The sequence below is a fragment of the Salmo salar genome, chromosome 18, assembly GCF_965601325.2.
Source record: "Salmo salar chromosome 18, fSalSal1, whole genome shotgun sequence".
Classification (NCBI taxonomy): domain Eukaryota; kingdom Metazoa; phylum Chordata; class Actinopteri; order Salmoniformes; family Salmonidae; genus Salmo; species Salmo salar.
Window position 1 is genome coordinate 32043638 of NC_138308.1, and position 20933 is coordinate 32064570.

Consider the following 20933-nt stretch of genomic DNA (forward strand, 5'->3'; position numbering starts at 1 on the left):
TGTACAGATTACCTCAACTAGCCTGTACCCCCACACACTGACTCGGTACAGGTTCCCCCTGTATATAGCCTCGTTATTGTTATTCTTATTGTGTTACTTTTTATTATTACTTTTTACTTTAGCCTACTTGGTAAATATTTTATTCTTCTTGAACTGCACTGTTGGTTAAGGGCTTGTAAGTAAGCATTTCACGGTAATGTGTACACTTGTATTTGGCGCATGTGACAAATAAAGTTTCATTTGATTGATTCCGTTCCAGCCATTACTATGAACCTGCCCTCCCCAGTGAAGGTGCCACCAACCTCCTGTGGTTTGAAATAGTCATGGAGATGGATGAATGAATGCTGAAATTGTTTCTCTACGGATTTAGATGTAATGTACATGACGCAATCGTGTACCTTCTACTAAGCTATGTTCATTTCATGCCACCTATTTGGTTTGACAAGAAGTTCTACTTCCCAGGCAGACTATTGAGATGCACCATGGTGTCAAAAATATACCACAAGACATGCGTGCCGAAAACGGTTATTGGGATGTAGGCCTAGTTAATACACGCTGTTGACACTGTTGTCAACAGCGTGACCTAAATTCACAGAATAATGAGGATAACAATTTTTCTTAAAACAGGAACAAACGAACATACAAAGCATTAGTCAAACAAACAAATCAGAGCTAAACTGCAGGCTCGAACACCGATGCATGGTGGAGGCGCGAGAAAACAAATAGGTTCGCTTGATTTAGTTCACCTGACCGTCGGTGATCGGAGTTCGTCATTTGTGGCCATTGGATATTCAGTCGTTTTCTGCACCTCTTGTCCAACCGGGCGAGATAAATTGAAGGCACCCAATAACCCCGGATGGGGGAGGAGTTGCGCTCAACAGCTGGCAAGCCTGCTCTGATGATTTTTGACAAAGCTACCTCCCCACGGAGATACACGAAACACCGTCCGTTCCCTCAGAAAAGACACACAGTAATTGTCCATTCAAAGAAGAAAAACGAACAAGGGGGACTTAAAACTGCCAAAATATTTAAAACGAATATATACTGACTCGTTGGTATTTTTCGTGAGAAACACAGGAGAGATTTGCCTCGTGAAAAGGTGCCTTTTGACAGAGCTGTTGCAGTTATAGGCGCTCGAGACGAGAGTGAGGTGAAACGAAAGTTGGGAGCGAAAAACGAATCTTTCCAAAAGGGAAACGGTGAGATGCTGAGAATCTATCTTATCTTTATTTCCTGTAACAATTGGCTAGAGTTGATGGGCAATTTAGCATCAAACCGCTAACGTTAACTGAATAATGAATATTTTGCTGCGAAAGTGTCTAAAAAGTTAATATCATCTTGTGTGTTTACACTGTAAACCAGTTGACTATAGTCACCCAGTCATCTGTCCAGATTTCATAATAGCCAATAGTGACAACACGATGATGGTGATGTTGAGTAGCCTATCTTCTTCCTCTTTCCAGACTGGACACGTCGTCTCCGCTCACTCCCTTTCCTCGCCTTCAAGTCACAAACACGTCGGCTGAGATGCGACTGCCAGTTACCTGGAGTTAAATGCTAGTCCATGAGAGGAGAGTGCGAGTTTGGCCAAGGACGAGGAGAAAGAAGAAGAGGGCTATTTCCCGAAACAGAGGGACCGAGGGACAGAGCAGGGAGAGGACATGTCTCTTTGGGTCATACTACCTGTTAGTCTGCCTTCCTTGACCATCACTGGAATATGGGTTGTGTGAGTGTTTCTGCTTTTTGTTGATCTTTTAAGCCAACTCAAAATAGTCCATTGTTGTTTGGTTCTTTGGCCAAAGGCACAACATGTCTGGCACAGAATCTCAAACAGTCAGTCAGTGGCCAACTGTCATACAACGTCAAACTACCATGATAAAGCAATCCACAGCCATAGTTTTATATAGATTTTTTTTATTTTTATACCTGACATTTTATGGCAGGATTGGACAGTATCTAGTCATGCAAACCAACTTTGCCAACCACCACTGCTCTGGTCATAGAACCTGGCTGCATAGCTGCTGTGCATTCCAGGGCTCCATGGTGATATGAGTGGATTAGTTCTCTCCCCAGGCCTGCATGTGGCCTTAGATCACTACTGTCTGTATTATAGCTTGGGCTGTGATTAATCTCTACCTCCATCTCTCTATATCTCTCTCTCCATCCATCCCTCCCTTCCTATCCCTCCCTCCCTCTCTCACTCTTTCAAAATAGCAGGTTCAGGTAGCCTGTAGGCCTATTGCTATAGGCCTTCCTATTCAGTCCTTTATTAGGTCTAGGTCTATGTGAAGTCACTTAGGGTTGGTGGCTTGGGGTTGACTCCTTAGATGAGTGTCTAGGGGTGACATTTGTCCTGCTCGAGTAGGGCTTGGAGGGAATGAGAGGGGATGAAGTTTCAAGTTTTGTCACATGCACAAGTACAGTGAAATGCCTTTCTTGCAAACTCTTTCCTGTAATCAATATCAGTAGTGCTATAAAGTAAAGTAGAACAAAAACATATGAGAAATAGAAATAAGAACACAAGAAAAGTAAGCTATATACAGGGTCTGTTCCAGAGTCAGTAGATGTACAGGGTCTGTTCCAGAGTCAGTAGATGTACAGGGTCTGTTCCAGAGTCAGTAGCTGGAGTGTTAGGGGTAGATATGTATAGGGATAACAAGACTAGGCATCAGGATATGTGATAAACAACAGAGTAGAAAAAGAAAAGATGTAATGAGGGTGGATGGAGAGACAGAAGGAAGGAGGGACACTGAGGGAGGAAGGGGCGTTGGCTGCTGTGTTGCCGACAGATTCCTCTCACCTATTTCCTTCCTCACAAGGGCACCCTGTCTCCCAAGCAGTCAAGGGTCCCTCTCCTTGGGCAGTGGATTGTGAAAGGGCACGTTTTGTTACGTAACCCCCCCCCCCCCCGGGCTGACGGGATAGTGTTTATTCAGGGTTTCACATGGCAACCCACACCCACATACAAACACTGGACGCTGTTCTGTGCCATGAAATAGCTACTGAGAACTAGACAGTAACTTCATAGTACAGTCCACCCAAAGCTAGCCAGCTTCTTACATAGATTCTTCCATTGACCTTTCTGTTTGCAAATGTTTTTTTCTGTTGAAAAAGCTGCATGTGAAATGGCAATTCAGTACAGAGGCCTTTTTCCATGCTCTTCTAAATGAGGAAAACAGGCAAAATGAAATATTAAATTGACCTTTTAGGTGTAGCCTGAGGTGTAGTCAGCCATTAAGCTCCTCTCTGTTTTCTTTCAGTGGATGACATCTTGGATGCTGATTTGATTGCAGAACAACAAATGATCGCAACACTTTCTCTGACATTTTTTTCTTTTTAATTTATCATGGGGCAGTAAGAGTTTTTAGAATCAACAGTCTATCTACATTTCTGTTTAGTGTGTAGTTAGTTGTCCATGATGAAACTGTTAGAAATAATCATGATAATTATTTTGTGGTGTTCCAGAATGTACAGATTGTAGAAGTTTCCATGGTAATTGAATATAATGGCACCGGAGGGAATGCGGATCTTTTACGGGCTCCAGACCAATTGTGCTATTTTGTTTTATCTTTTTGCGCTGATCTTAACTTTTTCCTACATAATGTTTCCGCCATTGTTTCATATGACCGAAAAGAGCATCTGGACATCAGAACAGCTATCACTAACCTCGATTTGGACGGCGACTTCTACTTCAGTGAGTCAGAGGTCGAAAGACACATTGATTATCGCGGACCAGGCCCAAATCCCTGACACTCCAAATAAAGAGGAGGCGGCGGTGCTATAGAGGCCGGCGTGCGGGATACCTGGCAAGACTGTCGGAGAGTGGATAAATTGCATCTACACTCCGTTCTATTGGCGAATGTGCAATCACTGAAGAATAAACTGGATGAGCTCTGTCAATACTATCCTATCAACGTGATTTGAACTGTAATATCCTATGTTTTTCTGAGTCGTGGCTGAACAAGGACATGGTTAATATAAATCTAGCTGTTTTTTCTATACAACGGCAGGACAGAGTGGTTGTCTGGGAAGCTCAGAGCAGGGTGTGTGCGTCTCTGTTAACAACTGGTGTGTGATCTCTAATATTAAGGAAGTCTCGAAGTTCTGCTCGCCTGAGTTAGAATACCTCACGATAAGCTGTAGACCACACTATTTACCAAGAGTTTTCATCATATTTTTCATAGCTGTCTATTTACCACCACAAACCGATGCTGGCCCTAAGACCACACTCATCAAGCTGTATAGGGCCATAAGCAAACAAAAAAATGCTAACCAAGAGGCGGCTCTTAGTGGTCGGTGACTAATGCAGGAAAACTGAAATCCTTTTTTATCTAATTTCTACCAGCATGTGACACCACCTAGATCACCTTTACTCCACACACAGAGACACATGCAAAGCTCTCCCTTGCCCTCCATTTGGAAAATCTGACCATAACTCCTGATTCCTGCTTACAAGCAAAAACTCAAACAGGAAGTACCAGTGACGCACTCAATACGGGAGTGGTCCAATGAAGCGGATGCTAAGCTACATCACTGTTTCGCTAGCACAGACTGGAATATGTTGAGTTTACCACATCAGTCACCAGCCATATTAATAAGTGCATCGAAGACGTTGTCCCCACAGTGACTGTACATGCATATCCCAACTAGAAGCCATGGGTTTACAGGCAACATTCGCACTGAGCTAAGGCTAGAGATGCTGCTTTCAAGGATCGGGACACTAATCCAGAAGCTTATAAGAAATCCCGCTACACCCTCTGACAAACCATCAAACAGGCAACGCATTAATGCAAGACCAAGATCGAATCCTATTACACTGGCTCTGACGCTAGTCGATGTGGCAGGGCTTGCAAACTATCACGGATTACAAAGGAAAACTCAGCCGCGAACTGTCCAGTGACACAAGCCTACCATACAAGGTAAATACCTTCTATGCGCACTTCGAGGCTAGCAACACTGAACTACGCATGAGAGTTGATGTAAGACCTTTTAAATAGGTTAACTTTCACAAGGCCGTGGGCCTCCCGAGTGGCGCAGCGGTCTAAGGCACTGCTTCGCAGAGCTCGCGGCGTCACTACACATCAAGGTTGAATACCGGACTGTGTCGCAGCCGGCCGCGACCAAGAGACCCATGAGACGGCGCACAATTGGCCCAGTGTCATCCGGGTTAGGGATCAGTTTGGCCTGCTGGGGTGTCCTTGTCCTATCGCGCTCTAGCGACTCCTGTGGCGGGCTAGGCGCATGCACACTGACACGGTCACCAGGTGTACAGTGTTTCCTCCGACACACTGGTGCGGCTGGCTTCCTGGTTGTGTGAGCAGTGTGTAAAGAGGCAGTGCGGCTTGGCGGGGTTGTGTTTTGAGGGACGCATGGCTCTCGACCTTCGCCTCTCCCGAGTTTGTACGGGAGTTGCAGCGATGGGACAAGACTGCCACTACCAATTTGGATATCACGAAAAGGGGTAACAATGTAAAAACATTTCCCAAGACCTTTAAACAGTTCAACATTCACCGCAGGGCCAGATGGATTACCAGGGCGCGTACTCGGAGCATGCGCTGACACCAGTTGGCAAGTATCTTCACTGACATTTTCAACCTCTCCCTGACCCAGTCTGTAATACCTACATGTTTCAAGCAGACCACTATAGTCCCTGTGCCCAAGAACGCCAAGGTAACCTGTCTAAATGATTATCGCCCCGTAGCACTCACATCTGTAGCCATGAAATGCTTTGAAAGGCTGGTCATGGCTCACATCAACACCATCACTCCAATTCTCATACCTCCCCAACAGAGCCACAGATGACGCAATCTCTATTGCACTCACACTGCCCTTTCCCACCTGGAGAAAAGGAACACATAAGTGAGAATGCTCTTCATTGACTACAGCTCAGCGTTCAACAACATTGTTCCCTCCAAGCTCATCACTAAGCGAAGGACCCCTCCAACTGGATCCTGCACTTCCTGAAGGGCCGTTCCCAGGTGGTGAGGGTAGGCAACAACACATCCACCACACTGACCCTCAACACATGGCCCCCTCAGGGTTGCGTGCTTTGTCCCCTACTGTATTCCCTGTTCACCCACAACTGCGTAGCCGCACACAACTCCAACACCATCATTAAGTTTGCAGACGACACAACTGTGGTTGGCCTGATCACCGACGACGATGAGGCAGCCTACAGGGAGGAGGGCAGCACTGCCAGGATGACAACCTTTCCCTCAACGTGAGCAAGACAAAGGAGCTGATCGTGGACTACAGGAAATGGAGGGCCGAGCTCGCTGCCATTTACAACGACAGTGCTCTTGTGGAGCAGGTCGAGAGCTTCAAGTTCCTCGGGGATTTAGAGAAATTGCCCTTAGGCTCTAACCAAACCACAATTGGTGTTATTTTAACTTCAAGATATCCATGAGTTCACAAAACAGAGTTTTTGAGGAAAGTGGAAAACTGGTTGAAAACAGTCAGCCCAGTTCAGTGAGACGGGACTGTTCAGGTTGAGTGAATGTGATGATTGTGTTTCCCTTTTCTAACTGTCCTCTTTGTTTTATAAACCCTTCTGCTACAGTGTCTTGCGAAAGTATTCACCCTCCTTGGCATTTATCCTATTTTGTTACCTTACAATCTGGAATTACAATATATTTGGGGGGGTTTGTATCATTTGATTTACACAATGTGCCTACCACTTTGAAGATGCAAAATACTTTTGGTGAAACAAACAAGAAATAAGACAAAAAAACTGAACTTGAGCATGCATAACTATTCACCCCCATGAAGTCAATACTTTGTAGAGCCACCTTTTGCATCAATTACAGCTGCAAGTCTCTTGGGGTATGTCTCTATAAGCTTGGCACATCTAGCCACTGGGATTTTTGTCCATACTTCAAGGTAAAACTGCTCCAGCTCATTCAAGTTGGATGGGTTCAGCTGGTGTACAGCAATCTTTAAGTCAGACTACAGATTCCCTATTGGATTGAGGTCTGGGCTTTGACAAGGCCATTCCAAGACATTTAAATGTTTCCCCTTAAACCATTCGAGTGTTGCTTTAGCAGTATGCTTAGGGTCATTGTCCTGCTGGAAGGTGAACCTCCGTCCCAGTCTCAAATCTCTGGAAGACTGAAACAGGTTTCCCTCAAGAATAGCTCTGTATTTAGCGCCATCCATCATTCCTTCAATTCTGACCAGTTTCCCAGACCCTGCTGATGAAAAACATACCCACAGCATGATGATGCTGCCACCACCATGCTTCACTGTGAGGATGGTGTTCTCTGGGTGATGAGAGGTGTTGGGTTTGCGCCAGACAAAGCATTTTTCTTGATAGCCAAAAACTCAATTTTAGTCTCATCTGACCAGAGTACCTTCTTCCATATGTTTGGGGAGTCTCCCACATGCCTTTTGGCAAACACCAAACGTGTTTGCTTATTTTTTTTTTCTTTAAGCAATTGCTTTTTTTTTCGACCACTCTTCTGTAAAGCCCAGCTCTGTGGAGTGTACGGCTTAAAGTGGTTCTATGGACAGATGCTCCAATCTCCGCTGTGGAGCTTTGCAGCTCCTTCAGGGTTATCTTTGGTCTCTTTGTTGCCTCTGATTAATGCTCTCCTTGCCTGGTCTGTGAGTTTTGGTGGGCGGCCCTCTTGGCAGGTTTGTTGTGGTGCCATATTATTTCCATTTTTTAATAATGGATTTAATGGTGCTCTGTGGGATGTTCAAAGTTTCTGATATTTTTTTTATAACCCAACCCTGATCTGTACTTCTCCACAACTTTATCCCTGAACTGTTTGGAGACCTCTTTGGTCTTCATGGTGCCTCTTGCTTAGTGGTGTTGCCCCTTGCTGAGTGGTGTTGCAGACTCTGGGGCCTTTCAGAACAGGTGTGTGTGAGATATATATATATATATCTCACACAGGTGGACTTAATGAATTAAATAATGTGTCTTCTGAAGGTAATTAGTTGCACCAGATCTTATTTAGCGGCTTCATAGCAAAGGGAGTGAATACATATGCACACACCACTTTTTATTTTTTTCACTTCACCAATTTGGACTATTTTGTCTGTCCATTACATGAAATCCAAATAAAAATCTATTTAAATTACAGGTTGTAATGCAACAAAATAGGAAAAACGCCAAGGCACTGTACCTGAGAGGCCCATGCAGGGCGAGGACACTCAGGAATCTTTTACTACCTGTGTGTGTGTGTGTGTGTGTGGAAGAGAGCTGTGTTATCCTGGGTCTGTGTGTGTGTGTACCTCCCATGTTTTGTCTGCCATTCACACCTACAAGTTCAACTTGGTGTGTGAATGGCAGCGTAGCATACACAAGCTGACTCTTGTATTGTGGAGAAGTTACTGGGCTCGTGCTTTGATGCCACCCCCTCGCTCTCTTTCTCTCTCCATATTTCCCTATCTGTTGTCTCTCTCTCTGGCCTAGTGATGATGGTTATTCATGGTTGCCATGGCTTCAGAGGCAGATGGCAGAGTTTGTGTTTACCAAATGTAATTTATTTTTGGGTTCAGGTGGTGTGTGTGCAAATGTTATGTCATGATGCCCCTAGTAGGGAGAAATCACAATATTTTCTCCTTTTTGACGTTATGGAGGTGTTTGACCGTATTATGTTTTTTAATAATGAAGTTCGAAATCTGACCCCTGAGCATTGTCAGATGTATGCACACAGGAGGACAAACTGTGGGTGTTTCTCAATATGCATACGCCACACTCTCATTCTCCGAGGACATTCTCTTGAGTACGTTCTTGTGAGGACGATGGAGAACACATGACATTTGAGAAGCCCCCCCCACACTGTATTACCTCACGCTGCCCCTCCAATTCAGTGAACCTTCTTCCAGCCACAACAATGGCAACAATAGAGACGAAACCAGATATACACAAAGCTAACGTTTTACTTCTTAACTATCAGCGAGCTATATGTGAATCACAAAAATTTAGCTAACCAGATAGTTTAACAGGCAAAAATGTCCTAAAACTAATGCTATGCAAGGTAGATGTTAATTAGTGGGTAGCTAACTGCCAATTCTATGTGGCTAGCTACAGTTGAAGTCGGATGTTTACATACACCTTAGCCAAATGCATTTAAACTCAGTTTATCACAATTCCTGACAATTAATCAGAGTAAAAATTCTCTGTCTTAGGTCAGTTAGGATCACCACTTTATTTTAAGAATGTGAAATGTCAGAATAATAGTAGAGAATGGTTTATTTCAGCTTTTATTTCTTTCATCACATTCCCAGTGGGTCAGAAGTTTACATATACTCAATTAGTATTTGGTAGCATTGCCTTTAAATTGTTTAACTTGGGTCAAATGTGTTGGGTAGCCTTCCACAAGCTTCCCACAATAAGTTGGGTGAATTTTGGCCCATTCCTCCTGACAGAGCTGGTGAAACTGGGTCAGGTTTGTAGGCCTCTGCTTGCACCCGCTTTTTCAGTTCTGCCCACAAATTTTCTATAAGTTTGAGGTCAGGGCTTTGTGATGGCCACTCCAATACTTTGACTTTGTTGTCCTTAAGCCATTTTGCCACAGCTTTGGAAGTTTGCTTGGGGTCATTGTCCATTTGGAAAACCCATTTGCGACCAAGCTTTAACTTCCTGACTGATGTCTTGAGATGTTGCTTCAATATAGCCACATAATTTCCCCCCCTCATGATGCCATCTATTTTGTGAATGGCACCAGTCCATCCTGCAGCAAAGCACCGCCACACCATGATGCTGCCACCCCCGTGCTTCACAGTTGGGATGGTGTTCTTCAGCTTGCAAGTCTCCCCCTTTTCCCTCCAAACAAAACGATGGTCATTATGGCCAAACAGTTCTATTTTTGTTTCATCAGACCAGAGGACATTCCTCCAAAAAGTACAGTCTTTGTCCCCATGTGCAGTTGCAAACTGTAGTCTGGCTTTTTTTATGGCTGTTTTGGAGCAGTGGCTTCTTCCTTGCTGAGTGGCCTTTCAGATTATGTTGATATACGACTTGTTTTACTGTGGCTATAGATACTTTTGTACCTTTTTCCTCCAGCATCTTCACAAGGTCCTTTGCTGTTGCTCTGGGATTGATTTGCACTTTTCGCATCAAAATACGTTCATCTCTGAGACAGAACACTTCTCCTTCCTGAGCGGTATGACGGCTGCGTGGCCCCATGGTGTTTATACTTGCATACTATTGTTTGTACAGATGAATGTGGTACCTTCAGGTGTTTGGAAATTGCTCCCAAGGATGAACCAGACTTGTGGAGGTCTACAATTTTGTTTCTTAGGTCTTGGCTGATTTCGTTTGATTTTCCCATGATGTCAAGCAAAGAGGCACTGGGTTTGAAGGTAGGCCTTGAAATACATCCACAGGTACACCTCCAATTGACTCAAATAATGTCAATTAGCCTATCAGAAGCTTCTAAAGCCATGACATCATTTTCTGGAATTTTCCAAGCTGTTTAAATGCACAGTCAACTTAGTGTATGTAAACTTCTGACCCACTGGAATTGTGATACAGTGAAATACACAGTCTGTAAACTATTGTTGGAAAAATTACGTGTCGTGCACAAAGTAGATGTCCTAACCGACTTGCCAAACTATAGTTTGTTGACAAGAAATTTGTGGAGTGGTTGAAAAATGAGTTTTAATGACTCCAACCTAAGTGTATGTAAACGTCCGACTTCAACTGTAGGTAACAGTAGTAGCTAGCCAGTTAACGCTAGCCCTTTTGACTTACAATGGGCTTGCGGTCTACGTACACTACAGTGGGTATTGTTGGCAGGTAAACATGCTAAAATGTTCAATCCTCAAATTTTTTTCTTGCCTAACATGATTTGAAATGGTATATTGATGATATTTTTGTTCAATGGAGGGGTGATGCAAAACAGCTCCAGGCGTTCCATGCTTTTCTTAACTCCTGTTCTGAGCATCTGAGATTTACTATGCAATCTGATACACGTCAAATCAGTTTTCTTGATCTTCTGATCCTGTGTGAAGATAATGTTCTATACACTGATCTTTACAGGAAACCTACTGATCATAACAGTTTGAGGGCTGATAGTTGTCACCCACTTCCCTTGAAAAGCATTTTGCCCTACAGCCAATTCTGTCAAATCAAAAGAATTTGCAAAAAACAATCAGTTTTCGACAGAAATATGGCTGAGACGCAAAGAAAATTCAAGAGAAGGGGTACAAAAATGGTCAGATTAATACTGCTATTGAGAAAATTCAAAAACAAAATGAGACATGACCTTTTTTCAATGTCAGTCTTGCAAAAGAAGCATTCTTGCATTGTAACTACCCGCTATTCAAAGTGCTCTGAACAAATTAAGGGAATCGTTCAAACATTGGCACATTCTACGATCTGATGATAGTATCGGTAATGTGTTTTTTTTGGACCTTCCCTTGGTCGAATTCTCGCGTGGCAGAAATCTCAGATCAATTGGTAACTCTGATTTTACCACCTCAAGATATCCCTACACAACGTCTATTTGCGGCCCTACTGGATGGAAACTACAAGTGTAATGGCTGTGCTCAATGCAATGGCACTTATAAATGTAGATCCTTCAAACGCCCCCAAACAGGGAAACAGATCCCAATCAAAGGTGTTATCACTGCTCCACTAAGGCAGTTAATGATTTCATAACTTGTCTTTTGTGGTAAAAATGATGTGGTTAAAACAAAAGTATGAATGATGTGGTTAAAACAAAATTAAAAGTATGAATCTTAGAGCGTCGTAGCACCATTAGGTGCAAAAACCCGTCTTACCCAGTTGTGGCCCACTTTTTGGAAGAAAACCACTCGATTTCGTCTCTACGTTATATTGGCATCGAATATGTCACCCTCCCTAGGAGAGGGGGTGACCTCGACAATTTATTGTTAAAACGAAAGGCTGCCTGGATCTTTAAAGACCCTTGCTCCTTTCAGTCTCAACATAGACTTTGATCTGAAGCCATTCTTGTGATTATTGTGATTGTGCCATTGTAAATGTTTGTAGGCTTATGTAGCAAAATTGTATCTATGATCGTACGCTATCCATTTGTTTTTTGTATGCTATTTTAATATCTGAGAATTAACCAATGATGTCAGGCCACACCCGGCCATGATTACAGACACCTGTGTGTGTCTTTTGACACTATATAAACGAGTCACCCCGCAGTGTTTGTCATTATACCCTGATAAAGACAGCTTGTCTGTTGAAACGTTGGTTATTAAATTATTGCATCTGAGCTCCTAGTGTGAGGCTCTCGTTTTATTTTAAGTGTTCCACTCCGCTAGCCAGCACCTCGCCTAAATAGGTGTGCATTTCTTTCGCCTCCTAAACATGCTAAAATTAACACAGTATGAATTTATTAACTGATCATGATGAAATATTGTATTCAAGCAACGTATGAGATGTGAATAGGCAACATTTAATTCCAAAGTGAGTTTATTTTCTCTGTCTGCAATTGATTTCATGAAATGTTGTCATTTTTACGTGATTGCGTCATAGTTCTGTGCATACTTTTCGTTGAAGCTTGCTTCGATGCACGCTTCAAAATATGTACAAACGGAGTACACATCTGAGAAGTGCCCTCCCATACTTTGATTTGGACTCATACTCCGACCTTCCCGTGCTCGGAGCACCGTAGTATGCATTTTGAGAAAGACCCTGTGTGTTTGACAGCCTACACGGATGTCTGTCTGATCTACTGCATGGGGTTGTGCTTTTGTCATTTTTCAATGACAATTACCCTTTATCAGAGTTTTGATTTTGTTGGGTGCATTGTATTCTGGTGCACAATTATTTTTTTCTATTCTCTCTCTCGCCCCTCTCTTTCACCCTTTCTCTCTTTACCCCTTCTCTCACCCCTCTCTCATCTCTCTGGTCAGTGCCCCTCTGAGGGGGAGACCAAGCTGAATCAACCTGTTTCTGGGTTAGAACACACTGACCAGACTGGTCCTCTAGGAGTACACCCAGATTTCCTGATATTAGTCCTGTCCAGTGACCAATTTTTAGTTCAAGCAAACAAGAATATCGATTGGAATTAGAAGACACTTTGTGGTGATTTTGATCAGTCAGAATTGCTAGCTGATTTGTTATCAGGTGACCTGGTTTCCAGGGGCAAGTAAACAGGACTCTCAGTGACAGGTTGTTGTGTGGTCTTATTGGTTGGTTTATTTGTTGTAACAGAAGGCTAGAGAGTGCAACGACAGCATAGATGGAGAGCATAGCCTACATTGAGAGAGCATACAACCAGTGACAACCTTTAAACTACATTGGATGTGATTTCCCCCTCCCCCCGATTTTTAGCTGGTTATTACAGGATTTTGAGAGCCGATCTAGGTGGTATATTCTACAGTGGACAGGTTGCTTGCCTCGCCTGGATTTCTCCACCTGAATTTGTAAAATATTCTGTGAATTCGTACGACTTAAACCTCATCCACTTAGAAAATGCCTCCTCCCCATCATAACACTCTGAAAGCAATGCGTTTTACCGCTAGAGCATTCTCGCATAATGGTCATGTTTCAAATAACCTACATTTTACCTCTCTTCTATTGTGTGAACCTCTGTCCTGTGGTTGGAAACCTTAGTATTTCACCCCCTGTTCTCCCTGGTTCAACCACAAAACCACCAGTGACGGTTATTGTTCCTGTTCCCTCTATTTCTTCATGACTCACTGGTTCTGACTGTGTTTCTCTTTTTATTGTTTCTAAGAATAGAGGCCACTGGGAAAACGAGTATTAAACATGTTAGATGGCCAACTATTCCCTGAATCAGTTTTGCCATTCCAAGTTAAATGAATGGCTGTGAGTTCATAAGCCTCATGCTTCAAGTAGTTAAATGTTCAAGTTGCAGTTGTGTGGTCCAGACTGAAGACCATGGTTAGTTGATGAGGTGTGTTGCATCCTGTCTGTGTATTATCCTAGCCATTACTCCTTTACCTGATCAATGTTGTCTATATTATGCATAGGCTAACCCTTTTCTTTACCTGTCACAGGTACGTCATGGCCCTGTACAACCAGCACGTCTGCCCTGTGGATAACTGGTACGTAGCTAAATCATTCATGTTAATAGCTGTTTTTACATTTTATTTAACTAGGCAAGTCAGTTAAAACAAATTCTTATTTACAATGATGGCCTAGGAACAGTGGGTTTACTGCCTTGTTCATGGGCAGAACGACAGATTTTTACCTTGTCAGCTCGGGGATTTGATTTAGCAACCTTTCGGTTACTAGCCCAACACTCTAACCACTAGGCTAGCTGTGTAGTTTATTCATGTTAATAACTAGTTATCAACCAGTTGTATCACTGCTACATAGCCTGAAACCTATACGTGGTATAATACTTGCCTGCATACGTCAAACCACTCTCACAACAAGGAGTCTCTTTTGGCTCTCCTGCTCTCCTCTAACTCACTCATCTCTGTATCAGCTATGATAAGATGCCTGTTACCTGCCTGTTAGCTGCCTGTTAGCTTAGCTGCCTGTAATCATGATACATTTTTTGTAAGAAAATACTAAAATCACCAGGAATTTGTTTAATTTAGGAAACCTGTTTCTGAGCATTCCCATGAAAAAAGAAAGTGATCATGTCTCAATTTAATCAAGCTATTCAAACTCTTTTTGGAGTTAGTTGTAGCCAATTTGCAATGCACAAATTATTATAATTATGTTCCGGCCCCCCGACTATCTGCTCCGACAAGAATCGGCCCGCAGCTGAATCTAGTTGCCTACCCCTGCCATGCTGAATGTGTGTGGGGTTGTCAAAACACTTTTCCATGTAATGTCACTTACAGACTAGTATTTCCATAATAGGGCTGTTCTTCTATTATGCACTACTAGACTGTTTCAAGTTACAAGGGCTGCTTGACATGACTTTAAAAACCTTATCCTCATCAAAGCATCCCTCTCCTCCCTGTGTCTGTCTGTGTGTGTGTACGCGCGCGCACAGGTTATATAACCAGTCGTGTGACAAGGAGCTGTACCAACAGAGTGGACCAACGTTGTGCTGTACTCTAGAAAATGTTCCACTCATCAGGTCAGTCTGATCTTTCTCTCTCTCTCTACCAATTTCAATATAAGGGGTTTTATTGGCATGGGGAACATATGTTTACCTTGCCAAAGCAAGTGAAATAGATAATAAACAAAAGTGAAATAAACAAATTAACAGTAAATATTACACTTACAAAAGTTCCAAAAGAATAAAGACATTTGAAGTGTCATATGTCTATATACAGTGTTGTAATGATGTACAAAAGGGTAAAAATAATAAACATAAATATAGGTTGTATTTACAACGGTGTTTGTTCTTCGCTGGTTTCCCTTGTGGCAACAGGTCACATCTTGCTGCTGTGATGGCACACTGTGGTATTTCACCCAATAGATATTGGATTTGGTCTTTGTAATCTGAGGGAAATATGTGTCCCTAATATGGTCATACGTTTGGCCGGAGGTCAGGAAGTGCAGCTCAGTTTCCCCCTCATTTTGTGGGCAGTGTGCATATACCCTGTCTTCTCTTGCGAGCCAGGTCTGCCTTCTGCAGCCTTTCTCAATAGCAAGGCTATGCTCACTGAGTTTGTACATAGTCAAAGATTTCCTTAATTTTGGGTCAGTCACAGTGGTCAGGTATTCTGCCACTGTGTACTCTCTGTTTTGGGCCAAATAGCATTCCAGGTTGCTCTGCTTTTTTGGTTAATTCTTTCCAATGTGTCAAGTAATTATCTTTTTGTTTTCTCATTTAAAATGTTTTATTTCACTTTTATTTAACCAGGTAGGCTAGTTGAGAACAAGTTCTCATTTACAACTGCGACCTGGCCAAGATAAAGCAAAGCACTGCGACACAAACACAGAGTTACACATGGAATAAACAAGCGTGCAGTCAATAACACAATAGGGAAAAAAGTGTATATACAGTGTGTGCAAATGGCGTGAGGTAAGGCAATAAATAGGCCATAGTAGCAAAGTAATTACAATTTAGAAAATTAACACTGGAGTGATAGATGAGCAGATGATGTGCAAGTAGAAATACTGGTGTGCAAAAGAGCAGATAAGTGAATAAAAACAATTTGGGGATGAGGTAGGTAGATTGGATGGGTTATTTACAGATGGGCTATGTACAGCTGCAGCGATCGGTTAGCTGCTCTGATAGCTGATGTTTAAAGTCAGTGAGGGAAATATAAGGCTTCAGCGATTTTTGCAATTCATGCCAGTCATTGGCAGCACAGAACTGGAAGGAAAGACGTCCGAATGAGGTGTTGGCTTTGGGGATGACCAGTGAGAGATACCTGCGGGTGGGTGTTGTTATCGTGACCAGTGAGCTAAGGCGGAGCTTTACCTAGCATAGACTTATAGATGACCTGGAGCCAGTGGGTCTGGCGACGAATATGTAGCGAGGGCCAGCCGACTAGAGCATACAGGTCGCAGTGGTGTATATGGGGCTTTGGTGACAAAACGGATGGCACTGTGATAGGCTGCATCCAATTTGCTGAGTAGAGTATTGGAAGCTATTTTGTAAATGACATCGCCGAAGTCGGATCGGTAGGATAGTCAGTTTTATGAAGGTATGTTTGGCGGTGTGAGTGAAGGATGCTTAGGAAGCCGATTCTAGATTTAATTTTGGATTGGAGATGTTTTAATATGAGTCTGGAAGGAGAGTTTAGTCTTGCCAGACACCTAGGTATTTGTAGTTGTCCACATATTCTAAGTCAGAACCGTCCAGAGTAGTGATGCGGGTGCAGGCAGCGAACGGTTGAAGAGCATGTATTTGGTTTTACTAGCGTTTAAGAGCAGTTGGAGGCCACGGAAGGAGTGTTGTATGGCATTGAAGCTCGTTTGGAGATTAGTTAACAGTGTCCAAAGAAGAGCCAGATGATTTGGTTGGTTATGTTTCACTATATTGGATCACTCCAATATATTGATATCACTCCGCAGCGGAGGGATAAATCCGAGGTGAGGATTTAGATTTACTCCCCTGTACACCAGTGTCTCGGCTGGGGTCCGCCACCATATATAGACCCCATGGCCGCGACACACGCGCTTTCATTTTCTCGGCGGAACAAGCTTTCTGAAGTGTGCTTGGTAAGTGTAATATCTTGCGTGGAAGTATAGTCACTGGCAATTTGCAGCCTGGAGCAGCTGGCCACATGGCCAGACCCTCTTGAGTGCTCTACTCGCTGCGTGCGGTTGATCTGTGTCTTACGCCCGTGGTTTGTCGTGTTTCGTTAGCGTTACACTACGACTCTGTGTGCGTCCTTTAATATATTGGTGGCTCTTGCTGCCACAAATGGTATTTACCTTAAACAACTTGTCGACTGGCTTGTTCTGTGTGTGTTGTGAATTGCTTAACATGCTGTCTCTGCTAATTACCCTACAAGGTTTTTTTCCCTGTTTTTTGCAGAGGTACTGGATAATTTATGCCTCACTGGGTTCCTATTCCTCTAAGCGGGTCACGACATAAGCTCTCCCAGGGTGTCGGACCCTTGCTCCGTGGCCTTGCTGATTTGGCTGAGCTTATGGCTTCCCTTTGTGGCAGGTGTGATGGTGGCATCCCCCTGGAGATCTGCATACCTCGTGTATGCACTGCCTGGGTTTGAGCCACGTGGAGAGGGCTGTGGAGCACCCTACTGGATGCCTGTTTTGTGTGGTGTTCTCAGAACGCCTGCACCTGGTGCGATTGGAGGCCATGCGCGAGTGGGTTGGCCAGGCTCGGCTCAGGAGTGGTGTGCCAGCGAGCTGTTAGTCCCTCTACTGGGCCCAGTACCCCTCCCAGGAAGCGTGGCCGGAGCAACCGCAGGCAGAACCCATCTGTTGAGGGCCGGAGTCGAACTGCTGGGATCAACTTGAACGGAGGGCGCATGCCCTGCATCAGAAGGTTTATAGCTTCGATGGCGACAACAGCTGTTCCCTGTTGGCCAGTGATGGGCTGTTCCTGTGGGACGATGCTGGCACTGTTCACCACCGTGAGCAGGGCTACCAGGCTGACAGGCCATCAGAAGCTGGCGGTGGGGCTTCATAGCCCCCCCAGCGGCTCGAGACTATGAGTGGCCTACTCACTTGGGTAGCCATTGCACTGGACATCAAACTGGTGGACACTGACTCTCCATCTGTCCCTATCTCTGCTGAGTTCCGTGAGGCCTTGCAGGAGAGCTGGGCGCTTCTGGGGGCGCTTCTGACTCACATCAGAGACTGGACCATGGAGTTATGCGGGCGCAGAGTCACTCGGCCTCCGGGATTACCAGACCATGATAGCTGCCATGGTCCTCCCGAACCAGGAGATTATAGGGCGGAACCTGCGTCTGAAGCCAGGACCCCCAGAGTCTTTGATGCGGACTTGAAAGCCACATGTGGGTCCCTCTGCTCTCTTGGCCGCCTTACCAACGCGTCCATGCTGCTGCAGGGCTACCTGCAGACTCTGTTGCCCCGGCTGCGGGGGGGCACAGAGGAGCTCCTCCGGGAAGCGATGGAGATGTCTCGCCTGCTTTCCCTGCTCCAGAGTTGATGGCGCAGGTGGTTACCTCCTGGCGCCATCTCTGGCTGGCCCAATCCCGTCAGCCAGTTGCTCTCCAGAGCACATTTGCCACTCTCCCCATCACCCCAGGGCTGACCTTTGGCACAGTGGTTAATTTTTATTTTATTTTACCTTTATTTAACTAGGCAAGTCAGTTAAGAACAAATTCTTATTTTCAATGACGGCCTAGGAACGGTGGGTTAACTCCCTTGTTCAGGGGCAGAATGACAGATTTTGTACCTTGTCAGCTCGGGGATTTTATCTTGCAACCTTTAGGTTACTAGTCCAACGCTCTAACCACTAGGCTACGCTGCCGCCCGATGACATTCTGGAGCAGACCGATAAGGTTCGGAGGGACCGGGAGACCCTGAGACGGTTCATGCCACCTCCTCAGGCCCCGGGTCCAAGGCAGACAGACCATCGCCACCCACCTGCACCCGAACAACGGTGCGGTCCCTCCTGCCCCATCGCCTTGAGGAACGACAGCAGGGAGGGGCACAGTGTGCGGTGGTACAGCCTGTCAACTGCCATAGGGACGTGGCTGGGGGACCAAGGCGTTCGGGGCGCCAAAGGAAAGGCAGGCCCCGGCAGGACCCCTGACACACCCGTCCCCAGCCTCGGCCGCTTCTCCTGGTCTCAAAGGGCAAAGTGTGTGGAGTCCCCATGGGTGTTGTCCAGAATGCTCGAGGGGTACCGACTCCAATTATATGTGGGTTCGATTACAGACTTAAAATGGCCAGAAACAAATTACTTTCTTCTGAAACTCGTCAGTCTATTCTTGTTCTGAGAAATGAAGGCTATTCCATGCGAGAAATTGCCAAGAAACGGAAGATCTCGTTCAACGCTGTGTACTACTCCCTTCACAGAACAGCGCACAACTGAGGCCCCGGTGCACAACTGAGTAAGAGGACAAGTACATTAGTGTCTAGTTTGAGAAACAGACACCTCACAAGTCCTCAACTGACAGCTTCATTAAATAGTACCCGCAAAACACCAGTCTCAACGTCAACAGTGAAGAGGCAACTCCGGGATGCTGGCCTTCTAGGCAGAGTTCCTCTGTCCAGTGTCTGTTCTTTTGCCCATCTTAATCTTTTCTTTTTATTGGCCACTCTGAGAGATGGCTTTTTCTTTGCAACTCTGCCTAGAAGGCAACATCCCGGAGTTGCCTCTTCACTGTTTACGTAGAGACTGGTGTTTTGAAGGCCAGTTTTATTGCTTCTATAATCAGAAGAACAACAGTTTTCAGCTGTGCTAACATGATTGCAAAAGGGTTTTCTAATAATCAGTTAGCCTTTTAAAATGATAAACTTGGATAAGCTAACACCAACGTGCCATTGGAACACAGGAGTGATGGTTGCTGATAATGGGCCTCTGTATGCATATGTAGATATTCCATAAAAAAATTACAACATTAACAATGTCTACACTGTATTTCTGATCAATTTTATGTTAATGGACAAAAATGTACCTTTCAAAAACAAGGACATTTTTAAGTGACTCCAAACCTTTGAACGGTAGTCTTATGTTTTTGCTGTTTTCTTTTTTGTTATATAGCTCTCTCTACCCCTCTTTCTCACTTTCACGTCACCACCCCTTTCTCTTTACTCATTGTTTCTCCCCCTTTCCTCTCTGTATCACTGGCACCATCTTCCTCTGTCTCTCTCGGTTCCGGTGTGTGTGTGTGTGTCTGCATATGCGTGTGTGATTCCTGTTTCTTAAAATAACTGACGGCTCAGATTTGTGTCTGCGTGGAACAAACACACACACACTAAAAAGCGCACACACACAGGAATTCCCCAGAAAAGAGGAGTCAGTTTTCCGATGGGGGTTGAGATAATTAAGAGACGTGTGCTTTGTTTAGCCTCTCCCATCCCCAGAGCCTTCAACTTCAGAGAACCGTTAAGGAATGTAAATATATGATTTCTATAGGAGACTTGGAGAATGTAAATATATGGTTTCTATAGCAGTTGTGACCAAATATATGGTATTGAAAAAGCTTACAGGATAACTGGCTCCTACCTCTAGAAGTTGCAATTACTCTTTCATGGTTCTATAATCGAGCTGTGAATGAGAGAAAGGGTTGGGTGTGTGCGCTTGCTTGCTTTTTAGTGTGTGTCTCTGAGACAGTGGCAAGGTCCAGCCAGCTGAGAGGGCTTGGTCTTAACAGGAGACAGAACCAGGCAGACAGGTGCAAGCTCGCAGGCAGGTATTATGACTGATTGCCTCACCCCTTCAATAGCTGGTTTCCCCCTTCACCTTTCTAGGAAGGGTCGGAGAGTAGGTGAAAGGCTAGAACAGTAGGTGAAAAGTCAAATGCTATGTTATAGCAGAGAGTGACACACAGACCTTTTCTCAATTGGAGCTGCTTGATTCCTCCCATCCTTTCCTCCATCCTCTCCTTGCCTCTTTTGGAAAAAGGTCAAAGGTAATTGAGGAGACGAGGCAAGGAAACAAACAAATTACTCCTTGTTTCAT

The 20933-nt window shown here is 44.4% G+C and overlaps 1 protein-coding gene across 1 annotated transcript in view; it reads left to right on the forward strand.

Annotated features, from left to right (window-relative positions):
• Window positions 1-791: 791 nt before the first annotated feature.
• LOC106577246 (transmembrane protein 150A) overlaps window positions 792-20933 on the forward strand; it is a 49585-nt gene continuing 29443 nt past the window's right edge. Inside the window, exons 1-4 of the mRNA XM_014155172.3 lie at window positions 792-1199; window positions 1464-1726; window positions 13951-13998; window positions 14904-14990. Coding sequence (XP_014010647.1) covers window positions 1662-1726; window positions 13951-13998; window positions 14904-14990 — 200 coding nt within the window. The 5' untranslated portion in view covers window positions 792-1199; window positions 1464-1661. The remainder of the gene's footprint in view (window positions 1200-1463; window positions 1727-13950; window positions 13999-14903; window positions 14991-20933) is intronic.